The sequence below is a fragment of the Hyperoodon ampullatus genome (genome assembly GCF_949752795.1).
Source record: "Hyperoodon ampullatus genome assembly, chromosome: 2".
NCBI lineage: Eukaryota > Metazoa > Chordata > Mammalia > Artiodactyla > Ziphiidae > Hyperoodon > Hyperoodon ampullatus.
In genome coordinates, this window is record NC_136915.1 from 104562284 (window position 1) to 104584123 (window position 21840).

General features: G+C 41.7%; 1 protein-coding gene across 1 annotated transcript in view; it reads left to right on the plus strand.

Moving 5' to 3' along the window:
* Positions 1–8670: 8670 nt before the first annotated feature.
* Positions 8671–21840, plus strand: part of CD101 (CD101 molecule) — a gene marked incomplete at both ends in the record, with an annotated part of 39311 nt that continues 26141 nt past the window's right edge. Inside the window, 3 exons of the mRNA XM_079721617.1 lie at positions 8671–8713; positions 16230–16610; positions 17960–18376. Of these exons, the coding sequence (XP_079577743.1) occupies positions 8671–8713; positions 16230–16610; positions 17960–18376 (841 nt within the window). The remainder of the gene's footprint in view (positions 8714–16229; positions 16611–17959; positions 18377–21840) is intronic.

A 21840-nucleotide genomic window follows, 5' to 3' on the forward strand; every position in this document is an offset into this window, starting at 1 on the left:
CGTGGCTTTCCCTAAGATCCTCGTAAAGGTGGCCCCTCCTGCCCAGACCCTTGTCTGTTTTCCCTGGTGGCTCTTGCTTCTTGCTTTGCAGACTGCCTGCAGCCATGATTTTGTCACTGACATCTGTGAGCCAAAGACTGAGCCTCTCTAGCAGGAATAATAAGCAATACTACACAACTTGCTACTTTCAGAAACTTTTTTTAGCTTCACCGATGACAACAGAGGAAGAAGGGAACTGGGATTTGGGTAAGTTCTCCTCCGCTGTTTGACCAAATTCTCAGTGATAAATATTGTGTGCAGATAACTAGGAGAAAAAAGTTGACTTTCTTTCTTTTTTAGTGTGGCACATATGGATCTGCTGAATTTTACGTAGACAAAGAAAGGGTCCTGTGTATTTTTGTCCATATCCAATGTTATATGAACTAATTGTATTGTTTTATACTGTGACCACAAAATATTATGCAATGCACCATTTGTTTTTTATTTCATTAAAGGAAGTTTAATTTAAATTGAAGTTGTGTGAGGCACTTGATCTCCGCCTCTGTTACCCTTTTATCTCCTCCGCATGAGGAACTGTGACTGAATTCCGGTTGCAACTCGGGCACCTTCTGATCTCTTGGAATCCTGTGAAATCACTGTAGATATTCACCAAAGATAAAAGAAGAAATGGATTTAACAGGATCAATATTGAGATTCCCACCAAGTGGAAAGGTGAGGGCTAGGATCCTGTTGCTGATGGATGGTCTCTTGGTCTTTCCATGAATTCCCATGACCTTATAGGACGCCGGTCAGGAAAGAGAGAAGTTAGAGGTTGTTCCTCTCTGCAGATGAGGAAACACACCCAAGTTCTGTGACCGCATTGTGCCTGGGACAGAACGGCTTTTCTGACTCATGACCCAGTCTGGAGCCAAACTAGTCCAGAAGGTGCTAGTCCCCGTATTATATAAAAACAGTGCTTTTGGGCTTCCCTGGTGGCGCAGTGGTTGGGAGTCCGCCTGCCGTTGCAGGGGACGTGGGTTCGTGCCCCAGTCCGGGAAGATCCCACATGCCACGGAGTGGCTGGGCCCGTGAGCCATGGCCTCTGAGCCTGCGCGTCTGGAGCCTGTGCTCTGCAACGGGAGAGGTCACAACAGCGAGAGGCCCGCATACCGTAAAAAAAAAAAAAAAAAAATACAGGTTTTATTATTATTTAGGTGAGGCAGGGCCAGCAGATCAGGAGATGACTGCCATTGAATAGAGTTTGTTACACTCACAGATCCCAAGAGGGAGGGTCATGCCACACACAAGGGGGCCACACGGGAAAGCACCAGGTCCCTCAGGCAGCAGAGGGAGCAAGGGAGAAGCATGGGCAATAGCCTTTGTTGGGGTTTTCACAGGAAGGAATGGGCAAGTCAGGGTAAGCGGGCTTAGGATTGACTAGTTTGGATAATTTCAGCAGGTTCTGGGGCATAGGGAATATCCCTAGTTATCTGGTGTGATGAGAAAACAGCTATTTTGAGTTGCTGCCTAGGACTTTACAGTATAATAGCCCTGCTCCCAGCCAGAGCCTGGACATTTAGATGAGGACCTGAGCTTAGGATTCCCACCCCAAGTTCCCACTTTGCTTTTCCTGGGGCACCTTTTAAAATAACCATTTTGAGTTGAGCCTGCAGCCTCTGCCCCAACCATCTTATAAGTAATAGGTGCTTGTTACCCTGCTCTTCATCTCCTGCTTGCTGGACACCTGGGACGTCGGAGCACTGCCCTTCCCCCTGCTCATTGGCACCCCCGACCCTGGTTTCTGGGATCTGTAAGTAACAAATCTTGTGACTTGACTTTGTGTGAGTTTATTGAAATCGCACCTTCAATCAGAATGACCCGGGGGTTTCACTTCCTCCGGGTGGGAGTTCAGATGCTGAGGGAGCCACTTGCTGACCCCATGTGGGTGGCTGGTGCCTCCTCGTTCAGCAGGTCATAATCCACGTATTCTTCATACACCAGCTATTCCCCTCTCCCCCACCCTGCCAACACATCTGGTTCCTGGCCTTGGGGTGATCAGAGCAGGGAACAGTGGTCCTGAGCGTGAGAGCCTGATGGAGGAGGTGGAGGGTGTGTGGACTCCAGATTGGTTGGTTTGCACATGGAAGGCGTGCTTACAGACAAATTGGAATGATTTCCTTTCTCTAGGAACTGGCCAGCCGTGGGAGGGGGAGTCTCTCCGGGATCAGCAAGGTCCTAAGTGTCAAAGCATCAAAAACCGGAAACAAAATGACATGATTAATAGACTCACTGCTTGGGGGCTTATACACCTGGGTGGCTCAGCTCCACTGGGGTTGGGGGGCGGGGGGGTGATGCTCATCTGAGTCCTCTCTGTTTATTCTCCAGCCTATTTGTGCCACCAGTACTGGTTACTATGATTATATCATTTCATTGAATAATATGTAAACCAATGAAATATGAGTGCCAAAGAAAGAGGTGTTGATACAATAAGATGAATTCTCTGGAAAGACTAGATAGAGGCAAATTGCTTTTTTTTTTTTAAATGCTATCAGTTTAGGTCCAGGCAAAACAACTACAAAAGATTGAGGGGAGACAAATCATAAAAACGTGGGAGGATCTCTACTCCATTGGCTTCACAAGTGTTTTTAAAATTCTTACTCCATTTTAAAGAAATCAGACCTGAAAGTTGGGGGACTTCCCTGGCAGTCCAGTAGTTAAGACTTCACCTTCCAATGCAGGGGGTGTGGGTTCAATCCCTGGTCAGGGAGCTAAGATCCCACATGCCTCACGGCAGAAAAACCAAAACATAAAACAGAAGCAATGTTTTTTTTTAAGACTTTTTTGGGGGGTTGTTTTTAAAGAAACTGCATACATCATTGGAGACGAACAATAATTTAAATACCATGCAGTTTTCTGTATGTACAAAACCTAGGCCATAGAAATCCAGTTTAATTTGTATTCTGTTTATACTGTCTTCCTCATACAGCCGTTGTCTGTTAAAGCAGAACACAGGAGAGTGCTCTGATACAAAGACAAACTATGTACAGGCACCCGGGAAGCAACTGGAAAAAGCAATTGGTTTGGGGATCAACAGACAAATGGGAGGAAAAAGTCATTTAAGGTGACCTTTGCCCACTGGCTGTGCACAGGGAGAGCCTGAAATTCCATTCACCGAAGCACACACCACAGTTTTCATTCAGAAAATATAAATACACGTAAACAGAAGCAAAATCATAACAAATTCAATAAAGCCTTTAAAAAATAAAATAAAAAATAAAACTGGGCTTCCCTGGTGGCGCAGTGGTTGAGAGTCCGCCTGCCGATGCAGGGGACACGGGTTCGTGCCCCGGTCCGGGAAGATCCCACATGCCGCGGAGCGGCTAGGCCCGTGAGCCATGGCTGCTGAGCCTGCGCGTCCGGAGCCTGTGCTCCGCAACGGGAGAGGCCACAACAGTGAGAGGCCCGTGTACCGCAAAAATAAAAAATAAAACAAACCTGAAAGTTGTAGCAAAAGACATAGATTTGGTTTATGCAAAAAAGTGAGAAGACTCCAGACAACAGACCTATACTCAAAGGAGAGAACTGGGCCTGTGTTAAAGATCGGTGAACAAATATATATGTATATGATTGAAGTGAAAATAAAACTGTTAAGAAATATAAGTGTCTTTTTATGATTCCTGTCTTCACCTGACTTTTCTGTTAATTGATCAACTAACAGCTCTAATTATGAGTTTCTACTGTTACTGTCCCTATTCTTATAGATGAGGAAATTGAGACTTAAAGAAACTAATTTGCTCAAGATTTGAATGCAGGTCTTTCTGACTCCAAAGTCTGTACATGTTCTAAATCACTATACCAGCTACAGTGCCTGACTATTTTAGCCATTCAGTATTTTTTGAAGAGATAGAAAGATGAGTAAGAACTGGCCCCTGCCCTTAGGAAATTCATGGTCTTGCAGGAGAGGGAGGCATGTAAATAATTCCTTTTATTACGTATAGTAAGTAAAATTATAGGAGCTTACTGACAGAGAGAGAGGAGGGAATGGTGAACTTTCTAAGGTGTCAAGAAAGGTTTCGCATAGGAGATGCAAACCTATATTTAAAATTTTTTTAATGAATAGGCATATACCAGGTAGAGGGGGCTCTAAGCAGAGGGGATAGCATATACAAAGTTAGAGAGGATGGTAAGATACGTTTAGAGAAATACAGAGGTTCTGTGTCTGAAGGGTGAGGTGGTAGGAGAGAGATCTCAAGGGTCAGCTCGTAGAGGTCAAGTCAAGGAGTTTGGACTTGATCGTCTAGAAGTTTGGGGGAGCCATTGAATACCCTTAATCAGGACAGTGCATGGCTCTCTTTGCACTTTAGATTACTCTGGTGGAAGGGGCCGGGTGCAGACAAGGTTGGAAGATGAACTGAACTGTGTTAATCCAGGTGAAAAATTGCAGCTCTCAATTGCGACAGCAGCAGGTAGAATGAATTCATTAAGGATTTTAGGAAAAACTGATAGGACTTTATAACTAGATATGGAGTGTGGAGGCCAACCATGGGTCTGGGTGGATGCTGGTGCAGTCACCACATTGGAAAATACCAGTGAAGAAGAAAACAATGATCTCAGCTTTGGACGCAAGTTTAAGTTTTCTGCAGGACCTTCAAGTGGAAATGTTCGACACAGCTAGACAATTGGCCTGGAGCTTAAGGGAGAAGTTGGGGGTGGAGACAGATTGGTGATTGTCCTTATACAGGTGGGGCATGAGAGGCAGAAGCAGCGAGGGGAGCAAAGGACTGATGACAGAAGCCTGGAGAAGGGGTCCACCGAGAAGATGACTAAGAAGGAACTTCCAAAGGGGAGAGAGAAAATCCCGGCCAGAGCGTGGTATCAGAGATGGGAGGAAAGAATTCCAGGCAGATTTGCCAATGGTCAGTCCTACCTTGTGCCACAGAAGGACCAAGTCAAGGGAGAGCTGAGCAGTGTCCACTGCTGTGACCTTGGATGTTTGGGTGGAGCCGAGAGCCCAGATCGTGGTGGGCCGAAGTGCCAGCAAGTTAGAAAATCAAGCAGAATGCAGAACACCGGGAAACTGTCACACATTTGAAGAAGGGAAGGAAGAGGAGGCTGTTTGAAACTAGGGTGAAAATGTGGCTATTTAATAGGGTAGGAGGCACCTGAGCTGCTTTATGGGCCAAGGAAGCCATGAAGGGGCAACTGTGTCTCAGGGGTTCACCCATACCCGAAGCCCAGGTAAAGTGAACTTCCTATTCTCCTTTCTTCTTTTCTTTGGAGCCTATTCTGAGCCCTCCCTTCCTTTTTTTAAAATCAGAGTTCGTTGTCAGCTACTCCCTAATAGGGAATTTAAGAAGTAGCTCTTCCCAAGGGAGTATTTGGAAAGAGCAAATGGCCCGGGAATCCCCTCTGTTGCTCTTTCTCTGCTGCCACCATCCTCTAGTTCCCATCTCCTCCTCCACCCCTCTTCCCATGCCCTGGCCTTTGCCTCTGCCCACAGGAATCTAGTTCAGGCTTTTCCCCACAGACAGGAGGAGTTACCACACACCTGGAAAAGCTCTTAGCCTTGGTTAACTAACTGTCAGCTCCTGGTACAGCCAGGCTGGTGGGAAGTACAACTTGGTGGGCCAAGTTGTAACCAGGCCCGCTTGAGGCCGCCGTTTCTTCCACTGTTCTATGAGGGATTGACTGAGCTCTCTGTGATCCCTTCCTGTGGTGTCACTGCTTGGTGTTCCATACATAGAGGAACGAGGCTTAGCCCCAGGGCTTCCTTACACCTTGGCAAGTCCCACACCTGTGGGGTATCGATCACTTTGACCTGAATTATAGGAGCTCAGATAGAAAAAGGGACAAAATCCTGATCAGCTTCCTGCTGACCCCTTCGGGGTTTTCTTTTCTGTCCTCTAGTCACTCACTGTCCTATATATTCTGCCTTCTGAAAGCTTGCGAATGGCCAGCTAATAGAGCACTGAGCCACAAATAAGAAGGCAGCCATAGAATGCACCCATTTCCTAGCCATACAATCTTGGCTAGGTTAGTTGATTCCTCTGAGCCTCAGTTTTCTCATCTGTAAAATGGTATTAGTAATACCTATCACATAGTGATGTGAGTTATTCTATAACAGTGCATATGTGAAAATGCCTTGCACAGAACCTGACATGTAAAAGGTACCCATTTAAATATTTCTTGGGCCTGAATGCTTCGGCTAGGAATCCACGATACTTGCAATTTCTATAATTTTATGGAATTAATATTTGAGCATGTCAAACCTGAAAAAAGTACATCACTTTTCATTCATCTTCTAGGAACTTAAGAAAGGAATTTTTTCTTTAGTACATCCTTGTGTTGCTTTGTCCAGCACTGGCCTTCTCCCTCCATCTGAATCAGGAACTCTATTTTTACATTCCTTTCAACTGATAAAATTCAATGCACTGCAGTGGTTCCCAAGGTAATAGAATAACTGTCTCTCTCACTGGCTCTATTTTTTTCTTTCTTCCTCTTTTTTTCTTTTCCCCTTGATAACAGAAAGCTTTTTTTTCCCTCCAGAAAAGAAGCGACATCACCCTGTCAATGTTAAATTCTGGCAGAAATGGAGCCACTAAAATAGAAAGAAAAAAAAATTGGCAACAGCCAAGAATGAGAACTTGCATAGCATTTACTTAGTTGTATGTATTTCAGGAATACAGCATCCTCTGTATTATTACCAATTATTGTCTCTGTGGTCGATGCTTATTTCTAAAATAATTCTCTTTTCAGTGCACATAGCAGATTGATTGCATTGATGGCCCCCATTCTCTACCTCTCCTTTTGCCTTGCCACTTTGCCGTTCCCTTCACTAAAGAGATGGAGTCCATTAACCCATCTCTTGCTTTTGGACTTGGCCATGTGTCTTGCTTTCATCTGAGGGATGCTTGTAGAAGACATGCAATCATGATGCAAGTAGAAGCTTTAAAAAGTACTGCTGTGTTTCCCCTAGTCCTTTTGGACCCCTGACATCACTGTGAAAATGTGCCCAGGCTAGCCTATTCGAGGGCTGTGAGAGGGATCCAAGCTAAGGCCATCCTAGACCATCCAGCTCCCATCAGCTGACCCCATAAGCTTGTGAACAAAAATAAATCTTTACTGTTGTATGCCACCAAAGTTTTCTATTTGTTATACAGCAATAACTAACCGATACAGTAAATTTTGGTGCCTGGGGGGTGACCCATGTCTTCTCCAACTGCAATGGTGAAAAAATTCTTGTACTTCAAGCCCCACTGATATTATGGTTAATGGCCTGGAGAGGTAGTTTGAAATTGCCATTCTAGGTAAACTGCCCTTTAATTGTTCCCTAAATACAGCCTGTATATCCCTGCCTCAGTACCTTTATACATTTCATTTCTCCCTAGTGGAATGTCCTTTCTTCTCTCTTCTCTGCCTATTGGAATCATACCAGATCTCCAAGGACCTAAAGAAAACCAGCCTTTTCTGAATGCACCTTCTTCTCCCTTCACACCAGCCTCAAACTTTACTCCAAAAGGAGGGCACAGCTGGTGTGTCATTATCCATGCTGGACTGTTTCTCCCCAACTGCACCTCGGCCCCCCTTCCTCCCTGGTTGTCTCATGTGGCCCAGCCGATCTTGACCCTCCCTCCCACCGACTCACTTCCCCCCACTCCCTTTAGGTGCCCCATTGATTGTTGTGCTTGCAAAATTACCTTGTGGTTATCTGAATAAACGGAAGTTTCCTGAGAACAAAGGCTTCGTATGTGCAGCACTTACAATGGCACCCAGAAGATTAAAAAAAATTGTTGGATAGGCGGATGGAACAGGGATCTGCTGTAACTGTGGCCTGAAGCAGACTAGGCTGTTAGTGACCCATCTAAATGGAGGCTCGGGCTGGGGGACTAACGTCCTCAGTAAGCTCGTCCCGTGTATGTTCTGTGTTCAGTGCCAGGCTAACTTAATCCTAGTCCGCGAAGTCACTCCCCCGCCATCCTTGGTGCCCAGGCCCACACTGGGCAGATGAAGATTCCCTTAAATGTCGCTGATATGCATTGAGCACTTTCTATGTACTATATGTTGTTCTAAGTGCTTTCAGTGAATTAGTTCATTCAATTCTCACAGCAATCTTATGGGGGCACATACTGTTAGTATCTGCATTTTGTCGATGAGGGTTAGAAAAGATTAATTAACTGTTCTAAGATCAATTATTAAAAATACAGTCTGTGCAGACCCAGGACACCCACCTAGAGTGTGTTATCGTCACCGTCACCGCCTGTCTCCCCAGGTTCATGTCTTCTAGGGGCGCTTCTCTCGTTTCTCAGTCCTTTCCTCTGCCAAGATGGGAGGTGAGGCAAGGGCTAAGAAGAGAAAATTGCTGCTTGATTCTTTATTTATTCTGTTTACTTAAATTCCCTTATCATTACCTAATGATATGTATTTAACCAGGAGGAGGCTCATCTTTTCTTATTTTTATTATGTATGTTTACCTACCCATGAAGATAACTTCATAAGTAGGTAAATTTGAATGATTAGCAAAGAGCCATATAAAACAAACTGTATTGCTCTTTGTAAGCTGTCTCTGTTTCTCAGTGGGCTGGAAACTGCACTATTACTTCCTCTTTATCTTTGTAGTGAGAGCGCAACATTTGTCACTCGGCGTCTGAGCAACTTCAGTGACACCACCAGGAAAGGTCTCTACTGGTCCAAATGGCACGCTTCTCACAAGTGGCATCTTTTTTTCTCTTTCTGAGTAAGTGTCGTAATTCTGTAGGTTACTGTGTGTTGTCAAGGAGCTAGTCAAACGGAGACTGTTGGATGATAAAATGGGACAATTTGGTCTCTACAGGAAAAACCATGCCACACATCTCTGGTGTTGGCAATCATTTTTGACTTTTGATGATGTTCTTGGCTACCTAGACGTCCTTGAGTTCCAGGAGGTGCAATGTTAGGTTGAGTCCCATGAATCTGATCCCACTGGTTTTTACATTTGTATGTGTGTGGCCAGAGCTGCTGATTTTGCTGGCCCTGCCTTCACCTTATGTTCTTGGGCTAACTCATCCCTGGAGATGGGAAGAGGCTTAACTCCTCAGACTGAGAGGTGATGCCTGATGTTAGAACTTGTCTAGATAAAGGTGCCTTGGGGATGTGGCCGGATGGAAGGAAGTGTCATGAGAGCACTTAGGAGCTTTAGGCTAACCTAAAAGAAGGTTCTGGACTTCATCTGTGAGCTGAAGTGGGAATTGACTACTAAGAGCCTGAGAAAGGGGCAGGAAGATTCACTTGGCTCTGCTGAGGGGCAAGTGGAAGGACCTCAGCCGGCCCAGGGGCATTTGTACATGGTTGAACAGGATGGCAAAAGGGGAAATTTGGGGGGAGATGGGTGAACAGATGAACTGGGGAAGGAATGAAATAGTTTCAGAGCAGACAGAGCAGGTGGCAGGTACTTTTTAGTGCTATGGGTTCTCTTAGCATCTGGTGAAGCCCATAGGCCCCAACTTAGAATAATTTTTAAATGTGTGAATTAAAATGTATAAGATGATAGGGAAAATCAATCATATTGAAATAGGGTTATTGAAATATTTTAAAGTAAATTTTGATGTAGTCATTTGTTTGGTTCATTATTTATGTATTACATAATAAGATCTGGAGGTGGTCTATTAACCACCAAACTTCAAAGTCGTAATGAGTATGAACAATATTTCAGGATATCTGCAATAGATGTAGTGTGATGTGAAAATATCTATGGTTTGTTGTCTACATTCATGACTGAAGAAAATGCTAAATTTCCATTAAGATTAGTGAAAATAAAGAGGTAGGTTTTTTTCCCACCCAAGTTTATGAATCTTTTCATCCCCCATGTGGACCCAAGTTAAAAAGTTCTGCTTTAAAGAGACTGGATGGAGTTAGTGAAGGGACTTGGACAATAGGGGAACTAAAAGAGCTTAGAATCAGTGTGACCAAGGCTGTGGCTAATACACGAAAAGGGTGCAGCATTCAGCTCAAAGGGGTGCTTAATAAACGTTGGCTTGAGTTGAATTGGGTTCATGTCTCAAAAGACATTGGGTAGTGTAAGGTAAAGATCAGATATGGGGCCTGCTGGGGTGAGAGGTGGCCTGCAGGAGGTTACTGGGACCAGTTGCTGGGTAATCAATGCCCACTAGACTGGCTTGGCAGACGGTAATGACTAGGTTCACTGGTGGGACCCTTTGGGGACTGTTGGCTGGTGTCCTGTTCAGGTGTCTGAGTGTGATTCTCAAGTGTCTGTGCTTTGTGTCTGTGAACCGTGTGTTTGGCTTGTGTATGGGGAAACTGGGCTTACATTGTGCAATAAGTCAGACAACTGCAAATTCTCTCTTTGTCTTTTTTTTTTTTTTTTTTCCTAGTGAGTAAGATGAAAGGCCTGGGAAAATGAAAGTAATAACCAAGGTTCAAAAAGGGGAAGCTTCGAGCCTTTCCATACCCCATTTAAACCATTACCTAAACTGGGTTATATAATTATTTCTTCTAAATTTAAACTCTTCCTAAGCACAAATTTTGTGTAGAGCCACAGTTTTTATGTGAAAAACATATATATCAGGAAGTAACTTGAAAAAAAATTTGGAAGCCTATTTGTCATTACAAATACAGAGGGAAAAATGAAGGAAATTAATTAAATGATGGATGATCAACTGACTAATTGCATTGTTTAGCAAATGTATACTTTGTCCTAATTAATTTTTTAAATAAATATATAAAGGCTGATGAATCCTGTTAGAATATGGGGCCAGATGAGGTTAATGTCATGGATAAATGAGCTCTTAGACTTAGCTTTGTCTGCTTGGTCTGTCACCCCTCACCCTGAATAGCTGCCCTACAAATAAAAGTCATTAACATGGGAGGGTCCTGGGGAGGGGCTACTGTTTGTCTTACTGGGGCTGCATTCATACAAAAAAAGAAAATCCACTGAATTATGGATGGAAGCATTCTCAGCCTCCAAGCAAAAAGGGATTTTATGTGGGTAAAGAAAGAGAAGTCGCTTGTTGTGTTTGATGTTCTCCAGCTAGGTTTTGTATAAGGTGGAAGCATTTGAAGTTGCTGTTTTTGTGTATCAAAAGTGGCCAGGTGTTGGCCACATTTTATGTAGGTCAAATAGCTTCCATTCAAATAATACTGAAATAGAAAATTTGGCAATCCCAGTAATGCTTTTGGAAAAAGCCAACACCATTAGGAAATTCTTCGTGTTACAAAAATGTGACTCCAATGAAGCATGTCAATGCCAAGCTCTGTGTCCATTAGTCAACAAAAATCTGACCTGCTGTGCAGAGGTACCTAACCCTCTGTCTATTAAAAGAGAAAGCAACGGGTCAGTCCTCTGAGGTATTTCACTCTTTAGGAGGAGAGATATGTATAACATCCCACAGAAAACAGATTTATAATAAGATGCTTCAGTGTATGTATGATTCCCCATGCATGGCCATTTGAATTGGCCTCTGTCAGTCATTCCTTTTTACCTCCACAATATCTACTAAACCTTCACACTGTTTCTTTCGCTTTTCTGAGTTCCCTCCCAATCATGTTCTTGGCCTCGTGCCTCTACTAGCACCTTATGCCATTCATCATCCTCTCTCTGGCTTCATCCATGTCTCTCCTCTACAGCTCCTCTGCCCATAGACATGTAGAGGTACCCGTGCCCATCCTCCCTCACTGCTCTGCCCCGTCCATCTACTCTTTCTAACCGCCGCCCTATTCTTCTCTTTCCCTTCTCCATGACGCTTCTTGAAGTAGTTTATGCTTCTTGCAGTTGCTTCTTACCCTTGAAATACTCTGCTTCTGCTCTATGGCAATCTCTTTTACAAAGATTTCCACTGACCTCCTCCTCATCAAACTAAAAAGACTTTCGTCTGCCTTTAGAGTCCTTACCCTCTCAGCGGCATTCAGCAGTGCTGACAAGCTCTTTCTGCTTGGACTGTTTTGCTCCTTTGGTTTTCAAGCTACTGTGTCCTTGCAACCCTCCCACCTGATTCTTCCCTCCCTGACTCTTCCTTCTGTAGGTTTTGTTCCTCATCCTATCCCCTAAATAGAGAGATCCTCTCATAATCTCTCTTCAGCCCTCTCCTTACATTCCCTAACACTTCCCAGTGCTTACATGTAACTGACCTAATCTGCATCTACAGCCCAGAACTCTCCCTAGTTACGAACAAGCATTTACAGGAAGCAGTGAGGAAACAATGGACACAGCCAGGAATTTGACATGTGTAAATCAAAGTTCAGTTCTGGCTGCACCATTTACAACCTTGACATTGCTAAATATGGGAACATCTCAGAGTTCTTAAGAGGGCTGGATTACAAATATTTTCAAAGGGTTGAGTAGATTTTAAAGTATAGATAGATAGATATAGCTACAGATATAGACATATATTTAAATATTATTTCCAAATGTTTGCTGGATTTCCTTCCTGTTTATTCCATGGCACTCTAATTTAGTATTTCCAAAATTAAATGCACCATCTTCTCCTTCACCTTCGAACACACAACAGTACCTTTTCCTGATATCCTTATTCCTGTTAACAGTGCCATTACTCCCAGTCACCCTTACAAAACCTGGTATCATCTTTGATTTCCTCCTGCCTTCCATCCCTCCATCTACCCCTTCTACCTCCAAGCATCTAAGACACTGAAAAACTCTATAGATCTTATCTCCACAGTGGCTCTTAAATTATAGCCACTTTCTTTCCATTTCTATTGCCTTCATCACTGCTCTCCTGGGCTACTATCATTACCTGGTGTCTACTTCTAACTCCATCATCCTACACACTGTCAGGTTAATTTTACTAAGACCTTTCAAATACTTTCAGTGGGTTCCCCATTGCCTAATCAATCAAGTCCAAACTTTTAAACAGGATAGTCAAGCCCTTCATGCTTTGGACTCAAAATTCCTACCCAGTCTTACCTCTTTCTATTAATCTTCATGTAACCCTCCCCCTAATCCAACTGATTACTCTCTATTTCCTGAACAATTCTTTTGATTACTACTTATACAGTCTTTTCATGAAATCTCCTCCACGTAAAAGGCCCTGTCTCTCCACTTAAATTGTCATAACCTTCTCCAAAGTCCATTTTGAATACTATATCTTCCATATACCTTACCTATTTCCCTCCCCCAAAATGTAATCTCTCCTTCCTTCAAATTCCTCAAAGTGCTTTTATCATATTTCTTTCCAGGACAGATGACTACCACCCTACTTGACTAAACTGTAAAATCAAGAAGTCAGAGACTATCCCAAACTCATCTTCATATCTTAGTCCTTGAAGCATCAGAAACACTATAAGTGGTTGAACAAATATTTATTGAATTAGTAGGCGAAGCAGTAGAAAATGAAGTGCTAGTTTTCAAAATAAAATGTTTCACATGTGGTACCATCTCTCTGAAAAGTCATAAAGAATGTTAAGTGTTGGGCTTCCCTGGTGGCGCAGTGGTTGAGAGTCCGCCTGCCGATGCAGGGGACACGGGTTCGTGCCCCGGTCCGGGAGGATCCCACGTGCCGCGGAGCGGCTGGGCCCGTGAGCCATGGCCGCTGAGCCTGCGCGTCCGGAGCCTGTGCTCCGCAACGGGAGAGGCCACAACAGTGAGAGGCCTGTGTACCGAAGAAACAAACAAACAAAAAATGTTAAGTGTTGCCTAGACACCAAAACTAACATTGTGGAAACATGTCCTGACATAAACATCTTAGTGGTACCTCAGAAATCGTATTTTTAAAAACATTTTTGTCTTGAAATATAACATATAAGAAAAGTTAATAAAGCATAAATGTGCAATTTAACTAATAAATAAAAAGTAAAAACCATGTAATCACTATGCAGGTCAAGAAATAGAACATTGCTAGGACCCTAGAAGCACCCACCCACCTTGCCACACGTCCCATCCAGACACACACACACACAATCACTTTCCTGACTTTCGTGATACCTACTTCCTAGCTTTTTTTAAAAATAGTTTTACCCGTTAGGTTTGCATCACTAAACAATACAGTGTGGTTTTTCTGCCTTTTTTTTTTTTTTTTGAGGTACGCGGGCCTCTCACTGTCGTGGCCTCTCCCGTTGCGGAGCACAGGCTCAGCGGCCATGGCTCACGGGCCCAGCCTCTCCGCAGCATGTGGGATCTTCCCGGACCGGGGCACAAACCCGCGTCCCCTGCATCGGCAGGTGGACTCTCAACCACTGCGCCACCAGGGAAGCCCTTTTGCCTTTCTTTAAATTTTATGGAGAGTATAGTCAAAAATATTCTAAAGTGTTCATTCAGCATCTTTCATTAAACACAGTGATCCACGTTTCTGCAACCAGTTGCAATTCACTCACTTTCATTTCTGTATAAGATTCCATTTTATGAATGTACCACAGTCTGCCTGTTCTACTGCTGATGGACATATGAATGGTCTCTAGTTTGGGGGCTGTAATGAACACTGCTGCTGTGGATACTTTTTCACGTGTAGCCTGGTGCAGTGCTCACATTTCTCTAAGATGTATATCTAAGACTGGCTAGCATTGCTGACAATGTTTTAAATTACCTTTGTAGTACAATTTTTTGGTAAATAATATTTTACAATTTTACTACTATATGGCATGGGGAACTATATTCAATATATTGTAATAACCTATAATAGAAAAGGATCTGAAAAAGAATATATATATGTGTGTAACTGAATCACTTTGCTGTACACCCAAAACTAACACAATATTGTAAATCAACTGTACTTCAATAAAAAGTCATCTGTTTTGAAAAAAAATTAAAATTTTTTTCTCATATGGTCTAACTTCTATTCCTAAGTGCTTATTACAAAAAGAGCATAATATATATATATCACATTAACTGGGATTAATGAATAAATTAGTATATTTTAAATGATTACTGGAAATTTGCGTGATTGGTTGACTGATTGGATGTTTGTTTTCCAGTTTTGCATTGATTGTATCCATATGCAATTTTTAGTTGACTGCATCAGGTGACCTCTTACCCTTTCTCCCTATTTTTTTGCAGGTCCCCTCCTATCAGAATTGTCGTCATTCTAAATACTCAGCCTATACATTCTAAATACTCAGCCTATACTCAGCCTATACTCAGCCTATACTCATGGTCTCTGTAATGTCATTTTCCCCTCTCTCACTTTTTTTTCACTCTGGTCTCCTTTACTCTTTGTCCTTGTGGATTCACAAAATTCAGCAGATGCTCTGCTTCTTCCATGCCTACTTATGAACTCTATTCTGTTAATTCTGTAATACCAGCAATTGCTCCCTGTTGGACTCTTCTGATGTCTTTCCACTGAGCCCTAGGCCCCGAGTGAAAGATCTAGCTCACCCTGTGGCATCTGTGTCATTTGTTCTTTGTTCTTACTGTTACACAAAATAAACTAGGCTTTAATATTAACATAATAAATAAATACATACCTTTTAATTTCTAAAAAAGTCTTGATTTTGAAAAGGTGTATGTCAAAGGAAATGTTACCATTGAATAAGATTTTCTCCTTTAAACCTAATACTTGAGATTTGTCCCAACAGGAGACATTCCATAGTGGTCCCAACTGAAAACTCTGGGTAAGAGAATGACTAAACTAAATCTGATCCCAGATCCTGTTGGACTTGACAGTCATTTTTTATGAAGATTTTCAATACAGCTGTAGTGGCTCTTTAAAAAATTACAAAATGAAAAACCCTCCACGGTATAGAGAGGAAGTGCTGCTGCTTCTTCAGATGTTAATTTTAGCTAGCCTTGCATCACATCTGGCCTGGAGCTACAGATATTTCCAACCAACCAGCAGGAAAAAGCATGGCACCAGGAGCAGTGCCATAAACTCTACCTCTCCAGCAATCATTTCTGTGAGAAAAGTTCGATGACAGGTACCTAGGAATTGGAGGCTTGAGGAAGTATATTGAGGAATTTTCCCATAAAATAATGTAAAATGTGAGTTATTATACATCGTATTTACTTCAGGTGCACTTAGATAAGCAGATATGTTTTATGAAAGTGGTCGTGTTACATTGATGAAGCTAAACATTTTTTTTAAGAGACTAGAGATTACTATGGAAGTTAAACTTATAAAAGAACAATTAACTCATCAAGCCATTCCACTGCTCCTCATCCTGAAGAAGGTATTGAACATTTGAGTTGATTATAGCTAATAACCTGCGATCTCATTTTCTAGAATTGTAATACAGGGAGCTACATAATGTGGCACATTGGGAACTGGAGCACTAATCTATTTTTATTCCCCTTTCTTTCTCCTACTTGCAAGCTAAGCTCAGCACTGGCCAGAGAGAAGTAACAGTTCAGAAAGGACCACTGTTCAGAGCTGAAGGTTACCCCATCAGCATCGGCTGCAAAGTAACTGGCTACCAGGGACCTTCTGAGCAGCATTTCCAGTGGTCTGTTTACCTGCCGAGAGCCCCGACCCAAGAAATCCAGATCATTAGCACCAAGGATGCCACCTTCTCTTATGCAGTGTATGCACGGCGGGTGCAAAGTAGGGAAATCTATGTGGAGAAGGTCCAGGGTAACTCAGTCTTTTTGCACATCTCCAAGCTCCAGATGAAGGATTCCGGCGAGTACGAGTGTCACACACCCAACACTGATGGAAAATACTATGGGAGTTACAGTGCAAAGACGAATCTAATTGGTAAGCTGTGTGCCCTCCTCTTCTAGCTAGCCCCTGAGAAGCCAGATTCTCCATCAACACGATACCTTGCAATGTGACATGACTTTATATTGTGCTGTTTGTTTTGGCAAAAGAGCCCACATACCCCTCTGGATATTTTGGAGTTTGTCACAAATAGGTATCTCATATTTCCTAAAACTCTTAATTCATTTTCCCAATCGACTTTGTCATGAAAAGTTAGATAGTACGTGGTCTTCCTAGGCCTTGCCCAGAGCTATTTGTAGGTTGATAATAGCACAGCATTAGACAAAGCTTTGAGAGTTCTCATGTTATGTCTCTTCTCAGAGGCAGAATATTAACTTGATAGAGGAGCCAGTATTAATATATTTAATATATGTTTATATATAATTAATATAATACCATAGGAAGTAAGTCATTAACTTGAAAGTAATTATTCTCAAACTACCATTCTCTAACATAGTTACCTATGGGACAAGGGTCATATTATTTGAAATTACCCTTTTGTCCCTTTGCCTAGAATATCTTATTACTCCCTTTTCAGCCTAGCAAACTCCTACATATACTTCTGAACCCAGTTTAGGTATTACCTCTTCTGTGAAACCCATTCTGTCTCAGGCAGTATTCCCATCTTTGTTCTTTCTTGATGCTCTGTTATTAGTACTCACCTAGTTTATGTGGTAATTGGCTACTTACGTGACCCTCTCTGACCTCACCTTGAGTTCCATGAGAAGAAAACATTTACCTCACTCGCTAGCACAGTGGTTAGCTCTGATTAGGTGCTCAATAAACATTCATTTTTGAATCTAAGTGTTGCTTTCACATAAACTTAGGCTGTGTGATTTCCTTTGAGGAAGGAAAGAATGGTAGGGTAGTAGGATGGTTTTTGAAACTTTGGTAAGGGTTGCATTTTGGCTCTGAATGATAAATTATAACAGATTATTTCAGAACTTTATTTTATAAAGGAGCAGGTGAAGGCCCAAGGAAGTGAAGTAACTTCCTCCAATTCATGGAGTCAAATAGGGACAAATATAGGATCAGAATATAGTCTTCTAGCTCCCAGTGCTTTTCCCATTTAAAACCTCTGTGTCTGAATAGCTAAATTGGTTACAGCCTATGCTAAAAATGTAAAATCAGGGTCAATACAACAGTGAACCAATAGCTTTGCTGAGTTCCATAGTCTGTATGTATATAGATGCCAATGTTCCTGTTGGCAATAGGGAAAGCATATGGCTGGTGGAAAAACAACTCAAAGTATATACTGTACAGATGTTGGGTCAGGGCACCATCTTCATCTAAGGAGGCTAGTCTGACAGGTACTCAGTCAATTACAATCATTCCTTTGCATCCAGTCATTCCAGATACCCTCTCTGCTGCCATGACTTCCCAGACTCTCAGTAAGGAAGAAGGTGAGCCATTGGAACTTACCTGTGAGTCATCCAAAGCCACAGCTCAACATACTCACCTCTCTGTCACCTGGTACCTGATGCAAGATGGAGAAAGAAGCCAAGCCAGCAAGATTATTTCCCTCTCCAAAGATTTCATGTTGCTCCCTGGGCCCTTGTATACAGAGAGGTTTGCAGCTGGTGACGTGCGTCTCGACAAGCTTGGGGTCACTACCTTCAGGCTGTCCATAGGGAGGCTCCAGCCCTCAGATCAGGGCCAGCTGTTCTGTGAGGCAACTGAATGGATTCAGGATCCTGATGAAACCTGGACTTCCATCACAAAAAAGCAGACAGATCAAACAACTCTGAGGGTCCAGCCAGCAGGTAAATATCTTCTCAGGAAATTCATTAACAGCTAGTAGTGGGTATTTGGGGGATATCTTTCTTCTTTTTTTTTTTTTTTTTTTTTTTTTGGCTGTGCCACGTGGCTTGTGGGATCTTAGTTCCCCGACCAGGGATCGAATCCGCACCCTCGGCAGTGAAAGCATGGAGTCCTAACCACTGGACCGCCAGGGAGTTTTCTCTTTTTGTTTTTTTCTAATCTTTTGTTGGATCAAAAGTATCATTAGAAAGTTTGAGTAAATTTTGTTTTTGTCATCTGGGAAGCATAAGTAAGAAGGACAGATTTGGGGCTCTGTCCACGGGAGGTTTTCTATGGGATAAAATCTGTTGAATGTTAGGTAGATTCCACAGCCATGCATGGAAATAGTTTTGTTGCCATTCTTGCCAGGCTCTGTGTAAGCACTTTATCTATAATACATTATCTAATTTAGTCCTAACAACCACCCTCTGAGGCAACTAGTCAAGTCCCCATTTTTGAAACATGACCCTGAGCCTCAGCTAAATGCTCTGCCTTAGCTCGCTCTGCTGGAGCTGGCGTTGGAAGACAGGTGTATCTCTCCAAGGCCCTCTCCCCACAGACACCTGCGCCTCAGAGTAGCCTATTTCCAACGTGAAGCCTTGTCTTAGTCACTGCTCCTTCCACCTTACCCCGTTTCCTTGGAACGGTGTCACTCTTCATGATCCATTGACGCTTTCGCCAAAGCAAGCAGGAAGCCTCCATTTTGATTCCTGGTCTCTCCACATGGGATTTGGTCCAGTAGGAGGACGTCTATAACCATATATATCCCTGCTAAAAGCAATGATCCAATAGTGGATCATTGAAGTTTTCTTTCTTTTTTTTTAGGAGGAGTGTTATTCTATTCTATTAAAAATTGTCCTGATGGTGTTACGTGTCCAAATTATACTCAGGGAGTCCTTTGGAGACACATCACATGTGCTTCTTTCCCCTCTCTTTGAAAACAATTTTTAAAAATGTAAAACTCTTTATTTTAAAATTTTTATTTAGATCAATAAAAATTGTATATGTTTAAGGTGTACAATATGATGTTTTGATATCTGTATGCACTGTGAAATGACTACAATCAAGTTCACTAACATACCCATCACCTCACATGGTTTTGTTGTGTATGTGGTGAGAATTCTTAAGATCCTTCTTAGCAAATTTCAAGTAATACCACACAGTATTACTAACTGTAGTCACCATGCTGTACATTAGATCTCCAGAACTTATTCATCCTGCATAACTGAAACTTTGTACCCTTTGACCAATTTCTCCCCACTGTCCCCACTCCCCCAACCCCTGGTAACCACCATTCTACTCTCCACTTCTATGTATTCATTTTGTCAATTTTTAGTTTCCACAATATTTGTCTTTCTGTGTCTGGCTTATTTCACATAACAAAATGTCCTCCAGGTTGATCCATGTTTTTGAAAATGGCAAGATTTTCCTTTTTTCATGGCTGAATAATATTCCATTGTATATATACATACCACATTTTCTTCATACATTTATCCTTTGATGGACACTTAGTTTGTTTTCATATCTTGGCTATTATGAATAATGAACATAGGGGTGCAGATATCTCTTTGAGATACTGATTTCATTTCCTTTGGATATGTACCTGGAAGTGGGATTGCTGGGTTATATGGTAGTTCTACTTTTAGTTTTTGAGGAACCTCCATATTATTTTCTATCATGGCCATACCAATTGACATTCCTTGTACACTAACAGTGTACAAGATTTCCTTTTTCTTCTCCATCCTCACCAACACTTGCTATCTTTCGTCTTTTTGATAATTGCCATTCTAAGAGATGTGAGGTGATATCTTGTGGCTTCAATTTGCATTTCCCTGATGATTAGTGATGAGCATCTTTTTCCATATTTTTGGTCACTTGTATGTCTTCCTTTGAGAAATGTCCCTTCAGATCCTTTGTTCGTCTTCATATTAAGTTATTTGGGTTTTTTTGTTGCTATTAATTTATATGGGTTTCTTATCCATTTTGGCTAGTAACCCTTTTTCAAATACATGGTTTGCAAATATTTTCTCCCATTTTGTAGATTATCTCTTCACTCTGTTGATTGTTTCTTTTGTGTGCAGAATCTTTTTAGTTTGATGCAATCCCACCATCTATTTTTACTTTTGTTGCCTGTGCTTGTGGGGTCATATTCAGAAAATCATTGCCCAAAATAATGTCAAGAAGGTTTTCCTTCTATTTTCTTTTCTTTTTCTTTTTTCTTTTTTTTTTTTTTGGCTGCGCCATGTGGCATGTGGGATCTTAGTTCCCTGACCAGAGACTGAACCTGTGCCCCATGCAGTGGAAGTGCAGAGTCTTAACCACTGGACTGCCAGGGAATTCCCCTTTCTGTTTTCTTCTAGTAGTTTTTCAGTTTCAGGTCTTATGTTTAAATCTTTGATCCATTTTGAGTTTATTTTTTTAATATGGCACGAGATAGGAGTCCAACTTCATTCTTCTGCATGTGGATATCCAGTTTATTCAACACCATTTATTTGAAGAGACTATCTTTTCCCTGTTTTGTATTCTTGGCACCCTTATTGGAGGTTAATTGACATAGATTCATGTTTATTTTTGGGTTCTCTTTTCTGTTTCATTGGTCTATATGTCTTTATGCCAGTACCATATTGTTTTGATTACTGTAGCTTTGTAATGTATTTTGAAATCAGGCAATGTGATACCTACAGCTCTTGCTCAAAATTCTTTGGCTATTCAGCGTCTTTTGTGGTTCCATATGAATTTTAGAATTCTTTTTGTCTATTTTAAAATGCCATTAGAATTTTGATAGGGATTGCAATGAATCTGTAGATTGCTTTGGATGGTATGGACATTTTAACAATATTAATTCTTCCGACCCATGAACATGGGATATCTTTCCATTTATTTGTTTCTTCTTCAGTTAGTTTCATCAGTGTTCTATAGTTTTCATTGTACATGTCTTTCACCTCCTTGGTTAAATTTATCCCTGAGTATTTTCTTCCTTTTGATGCTATTGTAAATGGGATTTTTTTCTTAATTTCTTTTTCAGATAGTTCATTGTTAGTGTATAGAGATGCAACTGACTTTTTTTTTTTTTTGTATGTTGATTTTGTATCCTGTAATTTTACTGAAATTCTTTATTAGTTTTAACATCTTTTGGTGGAGTTTTTTTGGGTTTCTATATGTAGGATCATGTCATCTGCCAACAGTGACAGTTTTATTTCCTTTTTTCCAATTTGGATGCCTTTAATTTCTTTTTCTGTCTAACTGCTCTGGCTAGGACTTCCAATACTATGTTGAATAGAAGTGGTGAGAGTGGTCATCCTTGTCTTATTCTTGATCTTAGAGGAAAAGCTTTCAGCTTTTTACTGTTAAGTGTGATGTTAGCTGTGGACTTGCCATATATCACATACGCTTTTAACTTTGGAAAATTCCACTGGATATGCTCAGC